The 25,770-nt window shown below is 44.4% G+C and overlaps 1 protein-coding gene across 1 annotated transcript in view; it reads right to left on the bottom strand.

Annotated features, from left to right (window-relative positions):
• The window catches only part of GUCY2C (guanylate cyclase 2C), a 715,850-nt gene that overhangs the window by 74,070 nt on the left and 616,010 nt on the right, over positions 1-25,770 (bottom strand). The window contains 3 exon segments of the mRNA XM_040408779.1: positions 8,177-8,275; positions 13,116-13,290; positions 16,664-16,856. Of these exon segments, the coding sequence (XP_040264713.1) occupies positions 8,177-8,275; positions 13,116-13,290; positions 16,664-16,856 (467 nt within the window).

Here is a 25,770-nt window from a genome sequence, read left to right as displayed (position 1 = left end):
ACGCGTGTGATGGAGCATTGTCCTGCATGAAAATCATGTTTTTCTTGAAGGATGCAGACTTCTTCCTGTACCACTGCTTGAAGAAGGTGTCTTCCAGAAACTGGCAGTAGGACTGGGAGTTGAGCTTGACTCCATCCTCAACCCGAAAAGGCCCCACAAGCTCATCTTTGATGATACCAGCCCAAACCAGTACTCCACCTCCACCTTGCTGGCATCTGAGTCGGACTGGAGCTCTCTGCCCTTTACCAATCCAGCCACGGGCCCATCCATCTGGCCCATCAAGACTCACTCTCATTTCATCAGTCCATAAAACCTTAGAAAAATCAGTCTTGAGATATTTCTTGGCCCAGTCTTGACGTTTCAGCTTGTGTGTCTTGTTCAGTGGTGGTCGTCTTTCAGCCTTTCTTACCTTGGCCATGTCTCTGAGTATTGCACACCTTGTGCTTTTGGGCACTCCAGTGATGTTGCAGCTCTGAAATATGGCCAAACTGGTGGCAAGTGGCATCTTGGCAGCTGCACGCTTGACTTTTCTCAGTTCATGGGCAGTTATTTTGCGCCTTGGTTTTTCCACACGCTTCTTGCGACCCTGTTGACTATTTTGAATGAAACGCTTGATTGTTCGATGATCACGCTTCAGAAGCTTTGCAATTTTAAGAGTGCTGCATCCCTCTGCAAGATATCTCACTATTTTTGACTTTTCTGAGCCTGTCAAGTCCTTCTTTTGACCCATTTTGCCAAAGGAAAGGAAGTTGCCTAATAATTATGCACACCTAATATAGGGTGTTGATGTCATTAGACCACACCCCTTCTCATTACAGAGATGCACATCACCTAATATGCTTAATTGGTAGTAGGCTTTCGAGCCTATACAGCTTGGAGTAAGACAACATGCATAAAGAGGATGATGTGGTCAAAATACTCATTTGCCTAATAATTCTGCACGCAGTGTATTAAGGAAAGACAACGAGAACATTTGACCTTTCCACAGGTGGTGGTCAAGTCAGACTCCTTACCCATGGGAGTCAAGGTAGAGAATTATCCTGAAGAAATCAGGAATGAGCAGAAGGGATCAGAGACATCTAAGGGGTGCCTGCTTTTATTGAGGAGAATCTGACCACTGGGTATGACAATGCCATAAGACTCCTCTCTCCCGAAGATCATCACTGCCGGACATCTTGAAGGTTAAGGTATTCCCAGAAGTGGGTAATAAGAAAGTATTAGTACCAGTATTAGTACCAGTAATTATTTCTTTAAGTTCTTGTAAGGGTTCTTGGAAAGCGTTTATTGACTCAGGGTCTGCTTCTAATTTTATTGACCATAATTTTGAAATTTCCATTGGGGTACCCATGTTGTCCCTTCCTAACCCTGTCCATATTATTGCCATTGACTCTACTCCTTTGGTGGGCGGAACTGTGAAATTTTGTACTCCTGAAGTAACCTTGACTGTGGGGGCCCTTCATACTGAAATTTGTTCTTTTTTATACTAAAAAAATTTACCCGTGGAGGTAGTTTTGGGCATGCCTTGGCTCATACTGTCTACCTGTTATTCAGGCTGGAATCACTACTGAGTCGAAAACTCTTCCCCCATACATCAGTGATTTTGCTGATGTTTTTCCATGTCTGATGCTGATTTTCTTCCCCCTCATTGACCATACAATTGTGTCATAGATCTTATTCCGGGATCCAAATACCCTAAGGGTCGCATAGTGATTTTCTGATTGCCTAATGACCCCTTCAAAAACAAAAAACGACTTATAATTTGTCTAGTCCTGAATGACAATCTATGAGGGATTATTTCAAAGAAAGTTTGCAAAAAGGTCATATTAGACCCTCAGTTTCTCCTATCGGGGCAGGATTTTTCTTTGTTAAAAAAAAAGGTGTGGGATTGAGACCTTGTATTGATTACAGAGAGTTAGACAAAATTACTATTAAAAATCAGTATTCTTTTTCGTTGATTCATGACCTGTTCAATCAAGTTCTTGGGGCTCACTGGTTTACCAAACTCGATCTCAGGGGGCCTATAATCTCATTCGAATTAAGGAGGGGGATGAGTGGAAAACGGCCTTTAATATCCCTGAATATTATGAATATTTAGTGATGTCATTTGGTCGAAGTAATGCCCCGGCGGTTTTCTCAAATTTGGTCAATGATATTTTTAGACAATTTATTGGGAAATTCATAATTGTGTATTTGGATGATATTTTGATTTAGTCATCTGACTAAGATTATCACATTAACAATCAGGTGAATTCATCTACTGGTATGTCTCCTTTCTTTTATAATCTTAATTTTCATCCGCAATTTAGTTCAGTTTCGCTGTCCTCCTCGCAGGTTCCTGAAGCTGATGTAGTAGTTAAAGAACTGTGCACAGTCTGGGCCCAGGTTAAGTCGAACCTGAAAAAAGCTCAGGAGATTCAAACAGTTAGGGCTAACAGAAGGAGTGGATTTTGGGTTGGGAGATAAAGTATGGTTGTCTACCAGGAGTTTGTCTCTGATAGAGATGGCCTGCCGGTTCGCCCGGAGGTCGTTTTGCGGCAAACTTTGCTCCTTCGCGGTTCACCGAACATGTCCACCGGCGCCATATTCTTTTGCATTGTGCCGAACTTTGCCCCATGACACATACATCAGGTGGGACAGGACAGCCAATTGAGAGGTTTCAGCACATGGACACACCCCCTACCCTATAAATAAACCTGATCTGGCAGCAATTTTACATTCAGTATTTTGCCAGTGTAGGGAGAGGTTGCTGTGTGGAGCAGGGACAGACTGTTAGAGACACCAAACACTAGCTAATAGGGCCATAAAAGTCTTTTAAAAGACTGGTATAGATGTGCTATCGATTCGATAGGTGTGACATAGAAAGTATGTTATAGTGCATTTGTATACGGTTCTGCTGAGATACCGCAGTTATACAGAGGGACAAACGCTATTGGAACAACTAATTGCAACTGGTGTGTATACCAGTTGCCCCCCCAAAAAAACGATTGAGGCAGGGGTGTGATATACCTATAATATAATTGATATATAGTGCATGTGCAGCATTTGTGTGCGGTTCTGCTGAGATACCGCAGCTATACAGAGGGACAAACGCTATTCGAACAACTAATTGCAACTGTTGTGATATACCAGTTGCCCCCCAAAAAACTGATTGAGGCAGGGGTGTGATATATCTATAATATACTGTCTATATAGTGCATTTGTATTGTGCAGCATTTGTTTGTAGTTCTGCTGAGATACCGCAGCTATACAGAGGGACAAACGCTATTGGAACAACTAATTTCAACTGGTGTGAAATACCAGTTTCCCCCCAAAAAAACTAATTGAGGCAGGGGTGTGATATACCTATAATATAATTTATCCAGAAAATGGATGGCACTCCGGCAAGATGAAAATAAGTGATTCCTTTATTCAACCATACGGTGCCATATAATAATATATAGTGCATGTGCAGCATTTGTGTGCGGTTCTGCTGAGATAACACAGCTATACAGAGGGTCAAACGCTATTGGAACAACTAATTTCAACTGGTGTGATATACCAGTTGCTGCCCAAATTTTTTGGGATTGATGCAGGGGTGTGATATACCTATAATATTAATTATATATAGTGCATATGCACCATTTGTGTGCGGTTCTGCTGAGATACCGCAGCTATACAGAGGGACAAACGCTACTGGAACAACTAATTTCAACTGGTGTGATATACCATTTGCCCCCCCAAAAAAAATGATTGAGGCAGGGGTGCAATATACCTATAATATAATTTCTATATAGTGCATTTGTATTATGCAGCATTTGTGTGCGGTTCTGCTGAGATACCGCAGCTATACAGAGGGAAAAGCGCTATTGGAACAACTAATTGCAATTGGTGTGATATACCTGTTGTTGCCCCAAAATAAACTGATTGAGGCGTTTGATATACCTGCTTCCAGCAATTACTCATTAAGGGGTTCTATATACCTACTTACACAAATGCTGCTTTTCTATAGGGACTTTGTCACAGGGTCATTTTTAAAATGACAGGCAGAGGAAGAGGCAGGCTATTCCGCAGGGGTAGTAGGGGTCGGGCAGGTGCACCAGGCCAGAGCCTAAGTGGGAAGTTGGAGAAAATCCTTGCGATTACGTCAAAAGACGCGCAAGAGTTGGTTGAGTGGCTCACTAAGCCTTCCGCTTCTGCACCCTCCTCATCCTCTGTATCAGCACCCTCCTCACTCTCTGTTATGTGCACCCCCAAAGACACCACCATCACCACCATAGCCCCTCCACTCGAGTCAGAGGAATTATTTTCCCATCAATTTTCAGACCTTACCGATGTGCAGCTATTCTTGGCATCAGATGAGGAAGAGGAGGTAGCAAAGGCCGCCACTCAGCGTTCTGACAACAGTACCCAGATCAGCCCAAGGAGGGTGTCCTCGCTGTTGCTACCTACTCCGAGATCTCTAATGTCAGTGTTGGTGAAGGTGATGATGAGGACGTGTCGATGGACGTCACATGGGTGCCCACAAGAGAGGAAGAGGAGGGGAGTTCAGAGGGAGAGACGGAGCAGCAGATAGGGAGGAGAAGGAGGAGAAGCAGGCAGAACTCACAGGGCACAGGAGGCAAAAAGAAGACTGCAAATGTATCTGGAGCGAGTCATCCACCATGCACAGTCAAATCTGGCGCTCCCATGACGCCACACTCCGCAGTGTGGGCTTTTTTTTAACATGTCAGCTGCTGACAATAGTGTTGCCATCTGCAGCCTGTGCTGTCAACGCATAAGTCGCGGTAAGCCCAAAACTCACGTAGGGATGACCGCGACACCGCTTGCCCGTCAGACATCTGATTTGTGACTGCCCGACGCGCTGTAACTCCACCTTGTATATGCTTGATAGGCTGCTCCAGCAGAAATGTGCCGTTAACGACTACCTGTACGAACTCTGCGGCAGGACAGGTTCTGGGGAGCTTGTTTTTTTTTTCACCGCACCAGTGGCTGCTCATGCGCGACGCATGCAGACTTCTGTGGCCATTTGACCAAACTGGTCAGTCACAGCCAGGGCGCTATAAGTGACATCGTACCTTACGCCTTCTTTCTGGAGCATGCATTGCATCGTATCATTGATCAAGCCGTCGAGGAGCAGGAGCAGGAAGATGAGGAAGTCGCAATGCTGAATGAATTCCCAGGGGGGGCTACTTTATCTGAGACAAGTCAGCAGGAGTCTGAAGAGGAGTCAGAGGAGGATGGTGCCTGGGGGGAGGAGGAGCAAAAAAAGCAGGCTTTAAACTTTTCTGGGATCCCTGTTGTTGTCCGTGAATGGGGGGGGGGGGAAGAGACCGAGGACGACATTCTCCTGGGCGATGATCAGGACCTCAGGCGGCTCCACCGCTTCCAATTTAGTGCAAATGGGGGCCTTTATGCTCCAGTGTTTGAAGAATAAAAAGCATAAAGGGCAAGGACCAGTACTGGGTGGCAACGTACTTAGACCCCTAGTACAAACACTAAATGGCGGACATGTTACCAGCATCACAGAGGGCTGTCAGAATGCAGCATTTCCAGGCCTTGCTTCGAGAGATGCTGCATTCTGCTGTTGCGGGCACTGGCAGAGTAATTTCCACCCACAGAGAAACAGTTGCGAGTACCAATCCTACAGCACATGCAAGAAGAGGGCGGTTTGAAGATGTGTTGGTCACTTCGGATATGAGATCATTCTCGCAGCCAACCCATCAACAGCCGCCCTCCGGATCCAGCCTCAGGGAACGCCTAGACCGACAGGTGTCTGACTACATCGGGTTAACGGCCGATGTGGATGCTCTGAGAAGCGAGGAACCCCCTTGACTACTGGGTGTGCAGGCTTGACCTGTGGCCAGAGCTGCGACAATTTGCCATGGAATTCTTGGCTTGCCCGTCGTCGAGTGTCCTGTCCGAAAGGACGTTCAGCGCAGCAGGGCGGATCGTGACCGAAAAGCGCATTCGCCTAGCTCACGACAGTGTGGACTACCTCACATTTATAAAAATAAATGAGGCATGGATCTCGGAGGATTTCAACACCTGTGAAAACCACGTTTAATTGAATTTCCTTATGCCAGCCAACATATAACCACCACCACCCAGAACAAATAATGGTCCCTGTCTTATGTAAATACAGCGGCATAAAAGGCATCTTCTGTCCGGTGAATGCCTAATGTTTGGGACCTCGGAGGAATTCAACACCTGTGACGACCACGTGTTATCGAACTTCAACTATTATCATTTGTTTTGTTTTGTTTTCAAGAGGGGGGATTTCGTTAGCCATGTTTTTAATCCAATTTTATATATTTTGTTCTTTTAACCCCTTAGGGACCGGGCTCATTTTCACCTTAAAGGGCTTCTGTCACCCCACTAAAGTCATATTTTTTTTGGGCTACTTATAATCCCTATACTGCGATATATCAATACATAATGTTATTAATCATTTTGGTTCAGTAGTTAATTAAAAAAACTGATTTTTATCATATGCAAATTACCTGTCTACCAGCAAGTAGGGCGGCTACTTGCTGGTAGCAGCCGCATCCTCCTTTCATAAATACGCCCCCTCCTCATGTTGATTGACAGGGCCAGCGAACGCACTCGTCCTCTGCTGGCCCTGTCTGCATTCAAAATCTGGGGGTTTTAAATGGGACATGGTGTCTAAAAACCAATCCAGCAAAATCTGCCTTCCAAAAACCAAATGGCGTTCCTTTTCTTCTGCACCCTGCTGTGTGCCCGTACAGCAGTTTACGACCACATATGGAGTGTTTCTGTAAACTGCAGAATCAGAGTAATAAATGTTGAGTTTTGTTTGGCTGTTAACCCTTGCTTTGTTACTGGAAAAAATGGATTAAAATGGAAAATCTTCCAAAAAATTGAAATTCTGAATTTTTATCTCCATTTTCCATTAAATCTTATGGAACGCCTAAAGGGTTAATAAAGCTTGTAAAATCAGTTTTTAATACCTTGAGGGGTGTAGTTTCTAGAATGGGGTAATTTTTGGGTGGTTTCTATTATGTAAGCCTCACAAAGTGACTTCAGACCTTGTAACATCCCCAAAAAATAAAATGTCATTCCCAAAATGATCCAAACATGAAGTAGACATATGGGGAATGTAAAGTAATAACTATTTTTTTTAGGTATTACTATGTATTATAGAAGTAGAGAAATTGAAACTTGGAAATGTGCAAATTTTTGCAAATTTTTGGTAAATTTGGTATTTTTTTTATAAATAAAAAATATTTTTTTTTACTCCATTTTACCAGTGTCATGAAGTACAATATGTGACAAAAAAACAATGGCCTGGTCCTTAAGGTGAAATATGGCTGTGTCCTTAAGGAGTTAAAAAGTTTTGGAAATGTTCTTAAAAATTTTAAGAATTGCTTCTAAAGTTCTAAGCCTTCTAAATGTCCTAAAAAAAAAGAAAATAACATCTACAAAATGATGCCAACATAAAGTAGACATATGGGGAATGTTAAGTAATAACTATTTTAGGAGGTATCACTATCTATTTTAACAGCAGATACATAAAAATTGCTAATTTTTCAAAATGTTTTGTAAATTTGGGATTTTTTACAAATAAATGTAAAATATATCAACTCAAATTTACTACTGTCATGTGTCAATGTGTCACAAGAAAACAGTATCAGAATGGCTTGAATAAGTAAAAGCGCTTCAAAGTTATTACCACATAGTGACACATGTCAGATTTGCAAAAAATTGCCATGGCCAGGAAGGTGAAAACTGGCCTGGGGTAGAAAGGGTTAATGGGGCTGTCCAAGATAAATAAAAATCTAAGACAATTCCTACTTTGTATTAAAATAAAAAAATATATATGTTTGTGCTTTTCTTCAGCGCCATTCTCTGCTGTGCTGGTCCAGTACTCCAGCCGCTATTCGTCTTCAACAGCAGTGGTGGTGTGCCTGGACCACAGCACATAACCTCTGCAGACAATCAATTTCCTCAGCAGTCTACAGCTAGGGATAGTGATTGGCTGCAAGGGTTGGTTGTCAAATCCAGGCACATCACTGTGCATGCACAGTAGTTACTACTGAAGTAGCATTACTTAAGTAGTATATAGTATCATTCAAAACAAAGGCAATCTATAGTAAATGCATTTGTAGTCAAAGATTTCTAAGATATATTATTCTCTTTCATTTAAAAGATTTATTTTGTAATTTTGAATGAATCTTACGTAATCCTGTAGACTCCATCCGTGAAGCTGTATTAACAGTGTCACCAAAAAGGCAGTATCTTGGCATCTTAATTCCAACAACACCAGCAGCACATGGTCCTGAACAGAGCAAATATGATAAACCAATTAATCACACCACATCCAATCTAAAGTATTGATTATTTTAGGGAAAGTGGTATTAGCGTGCAGAAATGCATCATTTCGAACTGCACAACCAAAGGTCTGTCAGCTCCACAATCACTTTCTAACAAAGCATACTGCCATTTAGGTAGGTGACCCTCAACATAAGCATAATTTTTTAGTGAATATACTATATGCTAATAATAAGAAATCTTTCTTTTAATATGTCTGCAAAACAAGTTTTACGTACATTTTGGGTGGAGCCGTGATATTCTGGGCACTTTCAGTAATGCCAGCTCGCACCTTCCTTGTTTGAGTAAGGCAAGCCATACAGTTGAGATAATGGTCGGCTGCATTGTGGACTATCGGTCGTCCATGGGATCATTCGTACGAACAATCCCACCAACAAAACTTGCCGACTAGGGAAGTCAGTTTTTATAAGGTGCTTGAGCACAATGACAAGTGATCGGCTGAATTCAGCCGATCTTGTCATCAATATGCAGCTTTGGCCAATGAATGGCTGAAGTTTACCAGCATGGCGGATTACATTTTAGGAAGACAAGAGTTTGCCATCAGCAATCACAGTAGTTTTTCAAATGACAATCAGATGGAATGGCTGAAATCTGCCACTCCGGACGACGTTAATCTTAAGTGTATGGTCAACCTAACAGTCCCAGTCATCCACTGCCTAGTCACTCCTAGCTCTGAAATCAATGAGGTGGGGAAATGAAATCAATGAGGTGGGGCCAAACAAGCAGGGGAGGCACTGGGCGGCTGTACTGGCAGAACAATGGTGCATAGAACAGTTCAACCCCACGTACAGTGCACATACATCCTGTTTTGTAGACAAATTAAAAGAAACCATTACCATACAGTAATTTCACAATGACTATGTTTAAAGGGGTATTCTGCAGTGGCATACCGTCAATATAGGCAGACCACTCACTGGCTATGGGGCCCGACCAGGCTGCATGGCTCCGCCCCCTTTCCGACCTGAATACACGCTTCATTAGTAATAGTAGAGAGATAAATACCGGCAATGGCTGATTACAATAGGGCGTTTGGGTCGGCAGCCCCGGGCCCAGTGTCAATGAGGGGCCCATTGCCACCCCAAACGCCCCAGTGCCATTACATATTTACATTTTCATTTGGCACTATGTGCAGCACTGGGCTGGAAGGAGGGAGGGAGAGGAGAGTGAGCAGCCGCTTCCTCCAATCAGGTAGCAGCTCACTGCCTGATGTGCCCGCCGCTCTGTGATGTCTTTAGTAGAAGTTTTCTCCCACAGCTAGCAGCCTTGTATTTACTTTTATCAGCAGTGATGTCCCTCATGCTGACCCTCCTCTAGGTCCTCCTGCACTTCTCTTTTCTTGTTTACCCCCAGCACTGCCGGTCACTTCCTTCACACTATTCCTAGGCTGGGTGAGAGGTCAGAAGGAAGCAGCAGCAGAAGTGCTCTGCATGATTGAGCAGAGCTGAGGAGAGAGGAGCTGACAGGAAGACAGGCTGTTTGCAGGGTGACTGAATTTACAGCTGTTAAGCCTCTTTCACACGGGCGCCGCGTGTGGGGGTCGGATAGGATGCGGGTGCGTCGCGGGAAAATGCACGATTTTTCCACGCAAGTGCAAAGCATTTTAATGCGTTTTGCACGCGCGTGAGAAAAATCTGCATGTTTGGTACCCAGACCCAAACCCGGACTTCTTCACAGAAGTTCAAGTTTGGGTTTGGTGTTGTGTAGTTTTTATTATTTTCCCTTATAACATGGTTATATGGGAAAATAATAGTATTCTTAATACAGAATGCTAAGTAAATTAGAGATGGAGCGTTTAAAAAAAATACAAAATAATTAAACTTAACTGATCCACTTGTTCGCGCAGCCCGGCTTCTCTTTCTTCTTCTTTGATGACCTGGGAGGAAAAGGACCTTTGGTGACGTCACTGCACTCGTCACATGGTCCATCACATGATCTATCAACATGATGATGGACCATGTGATGGACCATGTGATGAGCGCAGTGACGTCACCAAAGGTCCTTTTCCTCCTAGGTCATCAAAGAAGAAGAAAGAAGACGAGCCGGGCAGCTCGAACAAGTGGATAAGGGGAGTTTAATTATTTAAAAAATAATAATAAATTAAGCCCTCCATCCCTAATTTACTTAGCATTCTGTATTAAGAATGCTATTATTTTCCCTTATAACCATGTTGTAAGGGAAAATAATAATGATCGGGTCCCCATCCCGATCGTCTCCTAGCTACCATGCATGAAAATCGCACCGCATCCGCACTTGCTTGCGGATGCTTGTGTAACATCCTGAAGTATGTCACTAAACTCTTTCTCCCTGCTACAACATGTCAGGTGCATATGTATTGTCATCTTGTGTAGTCTAACATTGCATTTTCCATTATATGTATTTTCTATGCCTGTTTCATATATTATGCTGTAATTTCCATGTACACCAGCAGGTGGCAGCAATGTGTTTAGTTCAGTTTAGTATAGCTAGACTGGAATAGTTCATTCCAATGTAGCTCCCGCCTCTTTGAGGAGGTGTGGAATGTTCCCACATCCTGCCTCATAGGGAGGGAGGAAACCAGTTAGATCCAGTGTGTACCAGCCCCCTCCTTGGGGAAGGCTGTGTTAGCTGGAGCTCCCAGACACAGGGATCCCAACCTAGGATCCAGACCTCGGCTGAGGCCCAGGATCCCTCTTCCCAGCCTGAGTCACCTACCTCAGTGCTGGTTGACAAGCAAGCAGCCATCTCCAGATCTACAGATCTCCAGGAAGCCATTCCCTGCGAGCAGAACTGTGAGTGTTTAATCCAAAGACCAGGAGAAGCCAAATTCCTCCTTCAGCTAGTCAGGCCCATATCAAGCAGACGACAGACAGAGCAGAAGATAAATACCTGCCAGATTCTCCAGGCATATAGTATAGGAGCAGAAGAGGCATTAACCCCTGCCATACATTGCCAATACCTGCTGGGACCTAAAGACTATTGCTGTACTCATATGGATTTATGCTGCACCCATTAAGTAAAGACAAGTTGGATCATATTACCTGTTTGGATCTCATTCATTCCTCAATTACTCCTATTAACCACACTCAATTTATTGCATGTGAGCCAGGATCCAGGAGTCCAGCCGTACCAAGGTAGGAGACACCGTTGACATACACAGAGACACTATCCCCACTCTGGCATTCCTTACCTAGTACGTGAGCTATAACATCTTAAAGGGCCCGGCTACAGTACCTGTGCAAGCTGCAACTGGCGTCACGAGCTAAGAACTATTAATATTGCGCCAGTGTGCATCTGCCCCAATCCGGCTTACAGCACTTGCGATTTTCACGCAGCCCGATTCACTTCTATGGGGCCTGCTGCGATTTACAAGCAACGCGCAAGTGATGCGTTAAAATCACCGCTCATGTGCACAGCCCCATAGAAATGAATGGGTCCGGATTCAGTGCGGGTGCAATGCGTTCACCTCACGCATTGCACCCGCGTGGAAAATGTGAAAGAGGCCTTAGGGTCAAACAGGAGCCTCAGCTCTGCTTACTGTAGTGCATATATATTCTTTCATATGGGACCCGAGGCATGTGCTGGATGCTCCAGATAGACTACCTCTGAGGTAAAAGGATGGGACATGACTAAAATTGTTCAGCTCTGCTCCCTGTTAATAACAAAGACAGATCTAATGCTGTGGACCTGCACAAGATCTGTCCCAGGGGTCACATTGACCAGTGTGGACAGTCCTGACTCCTGCTGCAGTAATTAACCCTATAGGCTCTCCTCTGCTTTACACCTATCTAAAAATAAATAAAACTTAAAGGGTTAGGGTACTTTCACACTAGCGTTATACCGGAAAAGAACTAATCAGTTTTATCCCCATGCATTCTGAATGGAGAGCAATCCGTTCAGGATGCATCAGGATGTCTTCAGTTCAGTCATTTTGACTGTTCAGGACGGAGATAATACCGCAGCATGCTGCGGTTTTATCTCCGGCCCAAAAAACTGAACACTTTCCTGAATGCCAGCATATTTTTCCATAGGAATGTATTAGTGCCGGAACCGGCATTGAAAATACCACAATGCCGGATCAGTCCTTCCGGTCAGCGCGTAAAACTGATCCGTCTACAAATGCTGTCCGTTTGCATGCATATTTCCAGATTACTCTGCTGCAAGTGTGAAAGTACCCTAAGGCCGAGTTCATAGATTTTGCTAACCATTTCATGTATACATACAGTGGCATCCTTCATCATAGAGTTTGAAAGAAAAATTTATATGTTAAACGTATACATTTTTTCTACTGGACTCTACAGGATAGAAAAGCGTTGGATGCTGCACTTTTCCCTCCCCCCCAACATATACGTAAAAATGTATGGCAAAAATCGATGACATATCCTCAGGATAGTTATAGATTTTTGTCCCATTCACATGAATTGGAGAGGAAGCTGTAATTACCCTACACGATTGCAATAATGCAGACAGTGTGCAGGTAAAAACTGAAGAAAATGCGGTGATCATGCAAGGTCCACAGCCGTATAAAACAGCTGATCGGCAGGGATGCTGGGAATTGGACCCCACCAATCTAATTTTGATGACCTATCCTGGGCTCATCAATGTCAGATTGGTTGTGAAACGGGAATACACCTACCATACATGGTGGTGTGCTTAGCTAAAATATGACTTTGGAGCGGATTTTATTGTCCAATTAGTTAAGTGAATGTACATGGAAATATTATAACATTTGTATGGGAGTCTGAGCTTCAAAAACCCAAGAGAAAACCTCATTCAGAAACACCAGATATTTTCTACAGAACGATGCATACCTGAGTGAATTCCAATCCGGATCCATACAGGTAAACCAGGCAAATGATTCAATTCGAAAGACCCCATAAAACTAAGAATATCCAAAGCCATCCTACATATATCTACTGCATGTCGATTTCCATTTCGATTAGGAAGACCACTGACCACCATATAAGCATCTCCAATTGTTTCAACCTAAGTAGGAAATAAACATTTAAGCTTATATTATATTGCTAAAATTAATATGACCACTTCAGCCAGAGCCTTAATTTGTATAATATCAGCACCAAAAAAGCATATACAAACAGCAAATGAGAACAAATGAGAAATGAAAGTAAAAAATATAGTAAAAATGAAAAAAAAAAAAATATTAACAAAATACTGATATTATGAAGAATAATGCCTCAACATGTGCACAAGGTGCAACTAAAATACTTTTGTAAATTATATCTAATTTCTAAAACGGTCATTTTGGTATAGAGAGATATATCGTTTATTATTGCCAGGGGCGGGGCTAGAAGCCACAATGGGGTGTGTGGTGGCATTTTTATTATCAACCCGAGTTAGGCTGAGTTCACACTTCAGTTATTTCCATCAGTTGTTGTGAGCCAAAAACAGTAGTGAAGCCTAGACAGAAATAAAGTATTATGGACAAATTTTCACCTGTTCTATGTTTTTGACCCACACCTGCCACCTGGTTTTGGCTCCAAATAAGGGCTCATTCAGACGGCCGTATGCGGTCCGCAAAAATACTGAATGCTATCCGTTTTTTTGCGGATCCGCAAAAAAAATGAAACATGTCCTATACTTGTCCGTGAAAATCAGGACATGGCCCCATTGAAGTCTATGGGTCCGCAAAAATACTGAATGCTATCCGTTTTTTGCAGATCCGTTTTTTTGCGGATCCGCAAAAAAACGGATAGCATTCAGTATTTTTGCGGACAGCATACGGCCGTCTGAATGAGCCCTAACTGATGGAAATAACTGACCAAATAACTCAAGGGTGAACTCAGCCTAACTGGGGTTGATATACTAGCCCTAGTTTCAGAAGGAATACAGCCCGCAGAGTCGTTGTACAAAGATGTTGAGACTCGCTGCAGAGCTGATCTGAGTCTGCTAATAACCAGCCCCAGGTAATCACATGATCGCTGGGTTTGGAGCAGGAAGAGGCACTCATTGAGCCCTGTATATACAGTGATGGAGAAGGCAAGGATGGTACAAAAAATGTCTACGGGAAGCCCATCTGTCACTGACAGCAGGCTCTCTGCCCCCACAGCTGCACAATCTCCGTGCCGCCGTTAACTCTGAAAGGACGTTCAGGAAAGTCCTTGCAAAGTTAACTGCGGATCGCCCAGACATTTTTTAGTCAGCAAGTGGTCTGCAAGTGGTAAATCAAGTCCTGAAAAACTGACAAAAAGCAGGAGTCTGTTGTTCAACTAGAGAGAAGCCACACCAAATCTAGACTGTGTAAACATGGTCTTGTATGGCCCAATCTGTTTTAGAAAATGAAATCAAATACCCATCAGTTCTTCCATTTTCATAGGGAATCCATTGGAATTACGTTTTAGAGAGATTGATCTTGTGAACGGATATTGTAAAGCAATCTTTATTTTTTTCATGTTTATACTTGTTGGCACTATAGACTGATATATTGTATGTTTATTACTATTACCTCTTATAGAATGTGACTTTTTAATACACAAGGTTAGAATGAGTAAGGTGTTCTAAAAGCAGAAGGTACTTATATAGTGTATTCCCTTCCAGCTCATATTCACACACCAAGGAATTGTTATTCTGGGATAATATGCAAAAGTGTATATTGTTCCTTCCTGACTTTGTTGGACAAATATGCATCCACAACCACAGCAACAGTCTTTTATTCCAATATAGCTGTTTAGACTTACTAGCCTTCATCATCTAATGCACACTAGCTTTTGAATGCGGTACTATCTGGATACCAATGGGATCTTAAAGAGTAACTACACTTTTTCAATTTTTGATATGTCCTAGAGACATATCAGAAGTGTTTAACGGCAGGGGGCCCAGCTCTGAGACCCCCACTGATTGCTAGAACGAGTGGTCAGAAGCACTTAGCCGAGTGCAGATTCTCCTCGCTGCTGAGCGCGAGACTGTAGATTTTCTATTGAGTTTGTCTACAGTCTCACGCTCAGCAGCGAGGAGAAGCTGCGCTCGACTCAGCGCTTCTGACCCCTTGTTCTAGTAGTTGGTGGGGGTCTCAGAGCTGGGACCCCTGACGATCAACACTTCTGATAAGGCCCTATTGCATATCAAAAATTTAAAAAAGTGTAGTTACTCTTTAAAAAAAAAATGTATGTTACTTGTTATAGCAGTGCTGTTTGAGGTGGTGCAGAATTTACAAAATGCTTTGTAATTCTAGGTGGGGTTGCACATTGATAAGCATTTAGAATTTACCAATTTAGGATTATAGGTTGGAGCTGACGGACCCATGTTTTTAACTTGTTCAAATACAAGATGTAGTGTATGTAATGTAACAATGTAATAAAGTATATGGTAAAGTGCTGGAAGTGGTGTATATTTCTCACCTGGGTGAGATAAGAGAATCCAGAAAAATTTATAGTCTCAGCAAATCAGTTTGCTGAGACAGGTTATTTAAAGGGAACCTGTCACCAGTTTTATGGTGTCCTAACTAAGGGCAACATAAATAAGTGACTGATTCTCTTAGCAAAATACTGGGTCACTTTCTTTAATTGACCCAGTCAATCTGCCAACATCTTGTATTGAAAAGCTCCAGCTGATAATGATGAGTCATGAATATTCATGAGCTCATGACTCTCCCCGCCTACCTGCTGCTGATTGACAATTATTTTCCATATGAATCAGCAGCAGTTGGGCAGGGGAGTGGCTATAGCTGTTAATTAAATAAACGCTGGACTCAATGACATCACGCTGGACTCAAATCAGCTCATTAGCATGCGGCATGTGGCATCTTTGTGTGTATATTATGAGGTAACCATCTGTCACACCAGTAAGTGAATACATCTAAGGCACTTTTTAGTAGTTAATGATTGTATATAATTAGTTAGATTATAATCAAATATCCACATGACAGGTTCCCTTCAAATCTTGGTTCTGGGCTGGATTTAGTTAGACTGGTGGGTAGGTTGGTAGTGGGAATGGCTCCAGAACGGCTATTCCCCCTAGCCTGAAGAGATCCCAGGTGTAGCTACTGGGATCCTTATTGGTGAATAAATAGCCATCTCATAGCTTCAGTCATGGTCAGAGCATGGAGCCTGTTTGACTGTGAGGCTGTGTGAAGCCTGATTCCCTGACTTACTGAACTGCAGCTGAGATAGAGATGTTTCTCTTTATTAGGTAATGCCCAGACAGACAGGTGTTGGTTTAGATTTTTTTTATGTTATGTGCTGTGGCTTCAGCAAGTGATAGTTAACTTGGATGCCCTGTAATGTGCTTCGTGAAAAATAAAGCACTCTTTAGACTTTTAACTCCTGAAGTCTGATAGTCTGTCATTGCCGACCCCACCATGAGTACACAATCACTTACAATAACTAACTGCTCAGTTTAATACCTTGTAGACATCATGATGATCTAAAATGCGATCAAAATCTTTGTACACATCATTCAGCATATCCACAACCTCCATAGGTGTACTATATTTGCAGATTGTAGTAAATCCAACAATATCACTGAAATAAATGCTGACTTCTTCAAAAAACTCTGGCTCGACCAATCCTGTTTCTTTAAGGGATTTTACCACAGGCCTGCAATAAACAAATTTAAGTTTAAATCTTTCTATGGTACATAAGCATTAAGAGATAAGAGGATAAAAGATACAAGCTATGGATGACAAAGTAAGGATATTGTATTTTTAGATTAATCCTTTCAAAATTTACATAACTTGCTGTCTTGATCACCAAACATATTTAGTTCTTTTATTTTTAAATTAATTCAATAAATTCATTCATTTTTGTAATATTTGTAATATTTTTATTTCATCTTATCAAGCAAAATTCGACACCTGCGAGGAGTCCCCAAAGCTGAGGATGCTTCTCCTGTCGATTGATTAACAAGTCCGTAACATATCGACTGGTCCTGACAATCTCGCTCCTGAACTGCTGAGCAGTGGCGTATGTGCAGAGGTTCTGCTTTCTCAGTGGCGACTTTCCAGTGTAATGGTACATTCACAGTGGCTGCTCCAGTAGCGGAAGCAGAGCCTCTGCGTATGCACCTCAATTCGGAGCGGGATTGTCAGGGCCTGACAACATGTCTGGCCCTGTCAATCAAGAGGCAGCTGGGTGCTTCTTCATCTGTGAAGGCAACCCCTCAGAGATGAACTTTTTCTGAGTCGTACCAATTTGCTCATCACTAGTTTTGTCTATTTTTATGGCTTATCCTGACAAAAATGCATATACTGAATGCAATTGAATTCAATATTCTTATCAGGAGTTTTATATATTACCAGCAGAAGGACCTGGCTTTGCACGGGTTTCTTTCATATATTTCATTTAATGTTTGTCTGTGAGGTTAAAAGATATCGACAGTATCCCCTATAAAAGAGTGACCTCTACAGCAGCTGCCCCTTTAATAGTGGCCTCCACAGTCCCCTGCCCCCTTAACAGTTACCACCCCTTTAACAGTCACCTCCACAGCGGCTGCCCCTTTATAAGTGACCTCCACAGTCCCCCACCCCCTTAACTAGTTTGATCTATTTTTATTGCTTATCCTGATAAAAATGCATATACTGAATGCAATTGAATTCAATATTCTTATCAGGAGTTTTATATATTACCAGCAGAAGGACCCGGCTTTGCACGGGTATATTTCATCTATTTCATTTAATGTTTGTTTCTGAGAGTAAAAGATATCGACAGTATCCCCCATAAGAGTGACCTCTACAGCACCCGACCCTTAACAGTGACCTCCACAGTACTCTGCTCCCTTAACAGTGACTTTACAGTACCCCGCTGCCTTAACAGTTACTTCCACAGCAGCTGCACCTTTAAGAGTGGCCTCCACAGTCCCCTGCCCCCTTAAAAGTGACCTCCACAGTACCCTGCTCCCTTAACAGTGACCTCATAGTACCCCGCTGCCTTAACAGTTACTTCCACAGCAGCTGCCCCTTTAACAGTGACCTCCACAGTGGCCTGCCCCCTTAACAGTAAAATTTACAGCACCCACCCCTTTAATAGTGACATCCACAGCTGCTGCCCCTTTATTAATGAACTCCACAGTACCCAGTCTGCTTAACAGTGATTTCCACAATAACCTGCCCCCTTAACAGTGACCTCCAAAGCAGCTGCCCTTTTAATAGTAACCTCCACAGTCCCCACCCCTTTAACAGTAACCTCCACAGTGCCCACTCTGGCCACCCCTTTAACAGTGACCTCCACAGCAACCGCCCCTTTAACAGTGAGCTCCACAGTAAGTCATCTCCTTAACAGTGATTTCCACAATAACCCGTTCCCTTAACACTAACCTCCACAGTGCTCCATTCCCTTAAAATATGACCTCCACAACACATCACCCCCTTAACAGTGACCTCTACAGCAACCTGCCCTTAACACGGACCTCCATAGAGGACCGTCCCCTTAACTGTAACCTCCACTGTTCCTTGCCCCCTTTAGAGAGACCTCCACAGTACCCACCCCTTTAACAGTGACTGCCACAGTACCTCTCTCCCTTAACAGTGACCTCCACAGTACACAGCTGCCTTAACAGTAACCTCCACGACCAAGTGATATCCGAAGAACCCTAGGGAGAGAAACAACGGGAACAACCTAACCCAGCTAGGCGTGTCTTAGCTAACCTGACTAAATGGCTTGTTGTGTGCCCTAAGCCATAATCGTGGGTAGGCCTGTAAGTGGGCAAAAACCAAGCCAAGTAGGGTAGAAGACGAACTCGAATTGCATGTGCAAACTAATTACCAAGCCACCTGCAAGGCGTCAGGGATCTAGAGCGAAAATTCGGGGTGTATGAGGCAAGACCAGAAGGAGACCTGCAACCCATCTTGTGGATGACAAGGCCAGAGACATGATGCTCAATATTGCGGATACTGCCCCAAAGCAGAATGGAGGAACGGGAATACGTTGTGAAATAGATCATAAAAACCAACTGAACCTTGTAAAGTTTTGGTTCTAGTGAGAGTACTGGCAATGCCCTAGCCTCAGGAGATCGAGGGACCAAAACCTAACTGCCTAGACTATGCAGGAATGAGGGCCAAAAAGAACCATGTAGATAGGAAGAGAATCCTTGAATAGTTCCCCAGACAACAGCTATCTGCTAGCCATGGTCCGCGCGTTGTTCTACTGTGTGCCCCTGAGAATTGTTTTAACGCTTGAGACGTGAAGACCGACCTACTATCTGAATCTTCTACCGTGAGGAAATGCTGGACCTTGTCCAAAACCCGATTCAACGTGGTTGTAGGGAGTCTGAGGTTAGTGTGGAAAGAAGCTACGAAGCCATAATATACAAGATTCTGTCTATGCTCTCCCATGAGTGAGGGAATGCAATGCAATGAACCTACCGGCGAAAATTAATTCCTGGTCGTGGTAAAAAGGCAAAGACTTTGCGCGGGGACCTGGTTGACAAGATATGATCAACTACGATCAGAGACTGAAATGCTAGAGGGAATTGCCCTACTTGTTCTTCCTCTGGCAGGACCTGAACAAAAGCATGAACAATTAAAGCAAGACGAAATATCTGTGTAAGACATGACAAAGTGAGCGATCAACAGGGATTATTAGGAAATTAGGGAAGCAGGTATGTATGCGATACATACGGGCCAAATCAGCCCAGATGTACAACCAACCAGGCAATCAGCCCAGCAGGACTGAAAACAGTCGTCGGGCCCTCGAAGCCATGGGGCCGAAGCTGTCGTCGGGTCCCCGAAGCCATGGGACCGGAGCTGTCGTCGGGCCCCCAAAGCCATGGGGCTAAAGCTGTCGTCGGGCCCCCGAAGCCATGTAGCCGAAGCTGTCGTCGAGCCCCCGAAGCCATGGGGCCAAAGCTGTCGTCGGGCCCCCGAAGCCATGGGGCCAAAGCTGTCGTCGGGCCCCCGAAGCCATGGGGCCAAAGCTGTCGTCGGGCCCCCGAAGCCATGGGGCCAAAGCTGTCGTCGGGCCCCCGAAGCCATGGGGCCAAAGCTGTCGTCGGGCCCCCGAAGCCATGGGGCCAAAGCGGTCGTCGGGCCCCCGAAGCCATGGGGCCAAAGCTGTCGTCGGGCCCCCGAAGCCATGGGGCCAAAGCTGTCGTCGGGCCCCCGAAGCCATGGGGCCAAAGCTGTCGTCGGGCCCCCGAAGCCATGGGGCCAAAGCTGTCGTCGGGCCCCCGAAGCCATGGGGCCAAAGCTGTCGTCGGGCCCCCGAAGCCATGGGGCCAAAGCTGTCGTCGGGCCCCCGAAGCCATGGGGCCAAAGCTGTCGTCGGGCCCCCGAAGCCATGGGGCCAAAGCTGTCGTCGGGCCCCCGAAGCCATGGGGCCAAAGCTGTCGTCGGGCCCCCGAAGCCATGGGGCCAAAGCTGTCGTCGGGCCCCCGAAGCCATGGGGCCAAAGCTGTCGTCGGGCCCCCGAAGCCATGGGGCCAAAGCTGTCGTCGGGCCCCCGAAGCCATGGGGCCAAAGCTGTCGTCGGGCCCCCGAAGCCATGGGGCCAAAGCTGTCGTCGGGCCCCCGAAGCCATGGGGCCAAAGCTGTCGTCGGGCCCCCGAAGCCATGGGGCCAAAGCTGTCGTCGGGCCCCCGAAGCCATGGGGCCAAAGCTGTCGTCGGGCCCCCGAAGCCATGGGGCCAAAGCTGTCGTCGGGCCCCCGAAGCCATGGGGCCAAAGCTGTCGTCGGGCCCCCGAAGCCATGGGGCCAAAGCTGTCGTCGGGCCCCCGAAGCCATGGGGCCAAAGCTGTCGTCGGGCCCCCGAAGCCATGGGGCCAAAGCTGTCGTCGGGCCCCCGATGCTGTTTATTTTTTATTTTTAAGAATTATAACTATAAAAAGTGACCTGAATAAGGTGCAGGTGAAATTAAACCATGAGCCTGACCGATGTGGCAGGCGATACCTAAGATAAACTACGTGGCCTGAATAACATGCAAGGCGAAATATCGTTAGGAACGAGACCTGGCCGACGTGGAAGGTGACCCCCAACATGAGTTCAACTGCATGACCTGAAAATACGAAGGGAAATGTGACAGAAAAACCGCAATTAGACTTACCGGTAATTCAGTTTCCTTGAATGCACCATGACGGCCCACAATGAGATTGACCCTTGACCTCTGTAGGGGCAGGAACACATGAAGAGAGTTTAAATTCCCCCCACCCCTCCACCTCCTCAGTGCTTTACAAATTACCCGAAAGGTGGAACAAAAAATAAAAAGATATTGATTCATATCCCTTAATATATTATCACCTAAGTCTTCCCCGTGTAATATAAATACACACAATTAAAAAAAAAAAAAATTATATTATTATATATATATATATATATATATATATATATATATATAAAATATACACATACATACACACATACAGTACAGACCAAAAGTTTGGACACACCTTCTCATTCAAAGAGTTTTCTTTATTTTCATGACTATGAAAATTGAAGATTCACACTGAAGGCATCAAAACTATGAATTAACACATGTGGAATTATATACATAACAAACATAACCGTCTTAGCCTTCCGGACTCGAATGAAGCTCTTTTTGGCCGGAAGGTTCTACAGGCGATATCCCACCCTTTTAGTCATTTGTTACCTCTCATTGTGGACCGTCATGGTGGATGAAATGGAAAAACCGCAATTAGACTTACCGGTAATTCCGTTTCCTTGCATCCACCATGACGGCCCGTACTATTCCCATCCCAAAAAATTAATAAAAATATATATATATATACACAGTACAGACAAAAAGTTTGGACACACCTTTCAAAGAGTTTTCTTTATTTTCATGACTATGAAGGCATCAAAAATATGAATTGACATGTGGAATTATATACATAACAAACAAGTGTGAAACAACTGAAAATAGTCATATTCTAGGTTCTTCAAAGTAGCCACCTTTTGCTTTAATTACTGCTTTGCACACTCTTGGCATTCTCTTGATGAGCTTCAAGAGGTAGTCCCCTGAAATGGTCTTCCAACAGTCTTGAAGGAGTTCCCAGAGATGCTTAGCACTTGTTGGCCCTTTTGCCTTCACTTCTTATCCATCCTCCTTACCCATCTGTGATTGGCTAGGCTGCAGTCGTAGAAGGTGCTAAGAGCCGATATTTGTACTTTCAGGGTACTAGGTCTCAATCCTAATTCCAAGCCATTTTGAAGGAAGTCTAAAATTTTATTGATGGGAGGAGAGGAGGTGTCCGGGTGATACGCCCCTAATCAAGAGCGGTATTTTTTCCAGATTTTTAGGTAGATGGAAGATGTAACCTTTTCCTACTGGCCCTGAGGGTGAGGATCACTCTATCTGAAAGGCCTCTACTTCTTAAGGTCTCGCTCTCAGGATCCAAATGGCTAGTCTGAATATTTTTGGGTCGGGATGTAGAAGAGGGCCCTGGACTAGCATGTCTCTCTGAAAGGGGATCTCCCAAGGATCTTCCAATGCTAGTTGTTTCAGAGCAGAAAACCAACTTCTCTTTGGCCACAGGGGGCCTATCAAGATGAGAGTGGTTGGTTCTCCTAGGAACTTCTGGATGACTCGAGGGATTAGAGGTATTGGAGGGAATGCGTATGCTAGTCTCCATCTCCAGTGTATTGACAGGACGTCTATCGCCCAAGGTCCGTCCTCTGGATTTAGGGAGCAAAAGAGCTCTGAGTGTTTTGTCTGGAAGCGAATAAGTCTATTTCGAGATGACCCCATCTTTCGGATATCTTCTGAAAGATTTCTCTGTTCAGGGACCATTCTCCCGGATCTATTCTTTCTCTGCTCAGGTAGTCTGCTACTGTATTTTCGCATCCTTTCAAGTGGACGGCGGAGAGCGATAAGGTGTTCTTTTCTGCCCAAGAGAAGATTCTTTTTGCCACTCCCCCAAGCAGGCATGACTTTGTCCCTCCTTGGTGCCTCAAATATGCCACTGTTGTGGTGTTGTCGGACAGTATCTTTAATTGTTGACCCTTTTAACAGGTCTTCTCCTCTTGTTATCGCCTCGAGGACAGCATACAGTTCTCTGTAGTTGGATGACCTTCTTTTTATGTCTTCTGGCCAGGTATCCTGAAAAAAATTGTCTCCCCAGCCCTCGAGACTTGCATCCGTTATTACCTGAACCACAGGATGGATCCGCCATTCTAGACCTCCGAGTAGTCTTCTTTTTTGCTTCCACCAGTTGAGATCCGTTTTCACGGACTGTGGTATCCATATTCTTCTGTCTAGGTCTACCTGTTTTCCATTTCACTCTCTGAGAATCCAACTCTGGGTTATTCTTGTGTGGCTCTGGCACCAAGGGACTGAGGGTATGCAGGCTGTTAGGCTTCCTAGTAAGCTCATGGCTTTCCTGATGGAGCACCTGTGAGAACTCTGAAACATCTTGATCTTCTCTATCAGCACCTCTGTTTTGTCCTGTGAAAGAAAGGTCTTTAGTAAGGTTGAGTCCAGTTCTACCCCTAGGAACCTTATTCTTCTGGATGGAGTAATTGTGGATTTTTTTATGTTTATAATCCAACCAAGAAGCTTTAGAATCTCTGAAAACCTTTGAGTTGCCGATAGGTTTTCTTCTTCTGTTCTGCCCAGAATCAGGAAGTCGTCGAGGTAAGGGATAATCGTTATACCTTCTCGGCGAAGATAAGCCACCATTTCTACCACGATTTATGTGAAATTTCTGGGTGCAGAGGAGATGCCGAATGGAAGGGCGACGTATTGAAAGTGGTGGATCGAACCGTCTACCCCCTTTAGGTCGAACCGTAAATATTTTTTGAGAGAGATGATGAATAGGGATATGGTAATATGTGTCTGAGGTCGATCGACGACATAAATGCCCCTTTTTGGATGAGAGGAATTGTGGATGGGATGGTTTCCATCCTGAATTTCCTGTACAGAATGGATCTGTTTAAAGGGTTTCTATCACTTCGTTTCACCTATTGAGCTTTCAGACACTAGCGATCCGCTAGTGTCTGCTTTATCTAACCATCCTAATATAAGAGCTTATTGTCCTGCCGTTTAGCTAAAAAAATAACTTATATAGATATGCAAATGAGCCTCTAGGTGCTATGGGGGCGTGATTAGCACCTAGAGGCTCCGTCTACCTTAACAAACTGCCGCCGCCCAGCGCGTCCCTCCAGCCCGCCCATCTCCTCCGGAATGCGATGCTCCTCGTATTCGGCGCATGCGCAGTGAATGTCTGATCGCTTCCCTGCTCAGACATCTCCACTGCGCCTGCGCCGATGACGTCATAGTGCTCCGAGGAACAGGCGCAGTGGAGATGTCTGAGCAGGGAAGCGATCAGACATTCACTGCGCATGCGCCGAATACGAGGAGCATCGCATTCCGGAGGAGATGGGCGGGCTGGAGGGACGCGCTGGGCGGCGGCAGTTTGTTAAGGTAGACGGAGCCTCTAGGTGCTAATCACGCCCCCATAGCACCTAGAGGCTCATTTGCATATCTATATAAGTTATTTTTTTAGCTAAACGGCAGGACAATAAGCTCTTATATTAGGATGGTTAGATAAAGCAGACACTAGCGGATCGCTAGTGTCTGAAAGCTCAATAGGTGAAACGAAGTGATAGAAACCCTTTAAAGGCTTTAGATTTATTATGGTTCGAAAAGACTGGTCTGTTTTTTTTTACTAGAAAGAGGTTGGAATAGAATCCTCTCCTTTCTTCTAGTACTGGGACCTTTTGAATTACACCTAGAAGGTCTCGGACACCCTGCCATATCTTTGGTAGTTCTGTTCTGGGCCGAGATACAGAATCTTCTTGGGGGAACTGATGTGAATTCTATCTTGTAACCCTGGGAGATTAAGTTTAGAGCCCAGGGATTTGAGGTGATTTGATCCCATGAGGATAGAAAACCCATCAGTCTGCCCCCTACTCTGGCGTCATTGTTGTTTGGTCTGTCTGTTTTGGGGATTGAGGATGAAGCCTCTCCCTCTTCCCCCTTTAGGGTAGCTCCATCTTCCGGTTTTTCCTTTACCCCTGTAAGATCTTTGTTGAGGTTGAAACTGACGAAAGGGCTTCTTTTTAGTTTCCTTATCTTCCGGAAAACCCTTTTTCTTATCAGCAGCTCTTTCTAGAATTTTATCTAGAGTGGGCCCAAATACAAATTCCCCTGAAAATGGGATAGAGCAGAGCTTGGCTTTGGATGCTTTGTCCCCTGACTAGGCCTTCATCCAAAGTGCCCGCCGGGTTGCATTAGAGAAAGCTGCTTCTTTTGCTGAAAAACTGATGGATTCCGTGGAAGCATCTGCTAAGAATGCTGTAGCGGATCGGAGGAGCGGGATAGAATCCCTAATCTCTTCTCTAGAAGTTTTATTTTTTAGGTGTTCGTCAAGTTCCCCTAGTCAGATATTCATAGCCCTGGCTACGGATGTTGCCGCTATATTCGTTTTGACTCCGAACATCGCCGACTCCCAGGTTCTTTTCAGGAGCCCATCCGCTTTTCGATCCATCAGATCGCCCAGCTGAGAGGAGTCCTCAAAAGGTAAAGCGGTTCTCTTTACCACCTTGGCTACCTGTATGTCAACCTTAGGGGTCTCATTAAATA

Source organism: Bufo bufo, chromosome 9 (assembly GCF_905171765.1).
Source record: "Bufo bufo chromosome 9, aBufBuf1.1, whole genome shotgun sequence".
NCBI classification, from domain to species: domain Eukaryota; kingdom Metazoa; phylum Chordata; class Amphibia; order Anura; family Bufonidae; genus Bufo; species Bufo bufo.
This window is presented reverse-complemented; position numbering and strand designations above follow the sequence as displayed.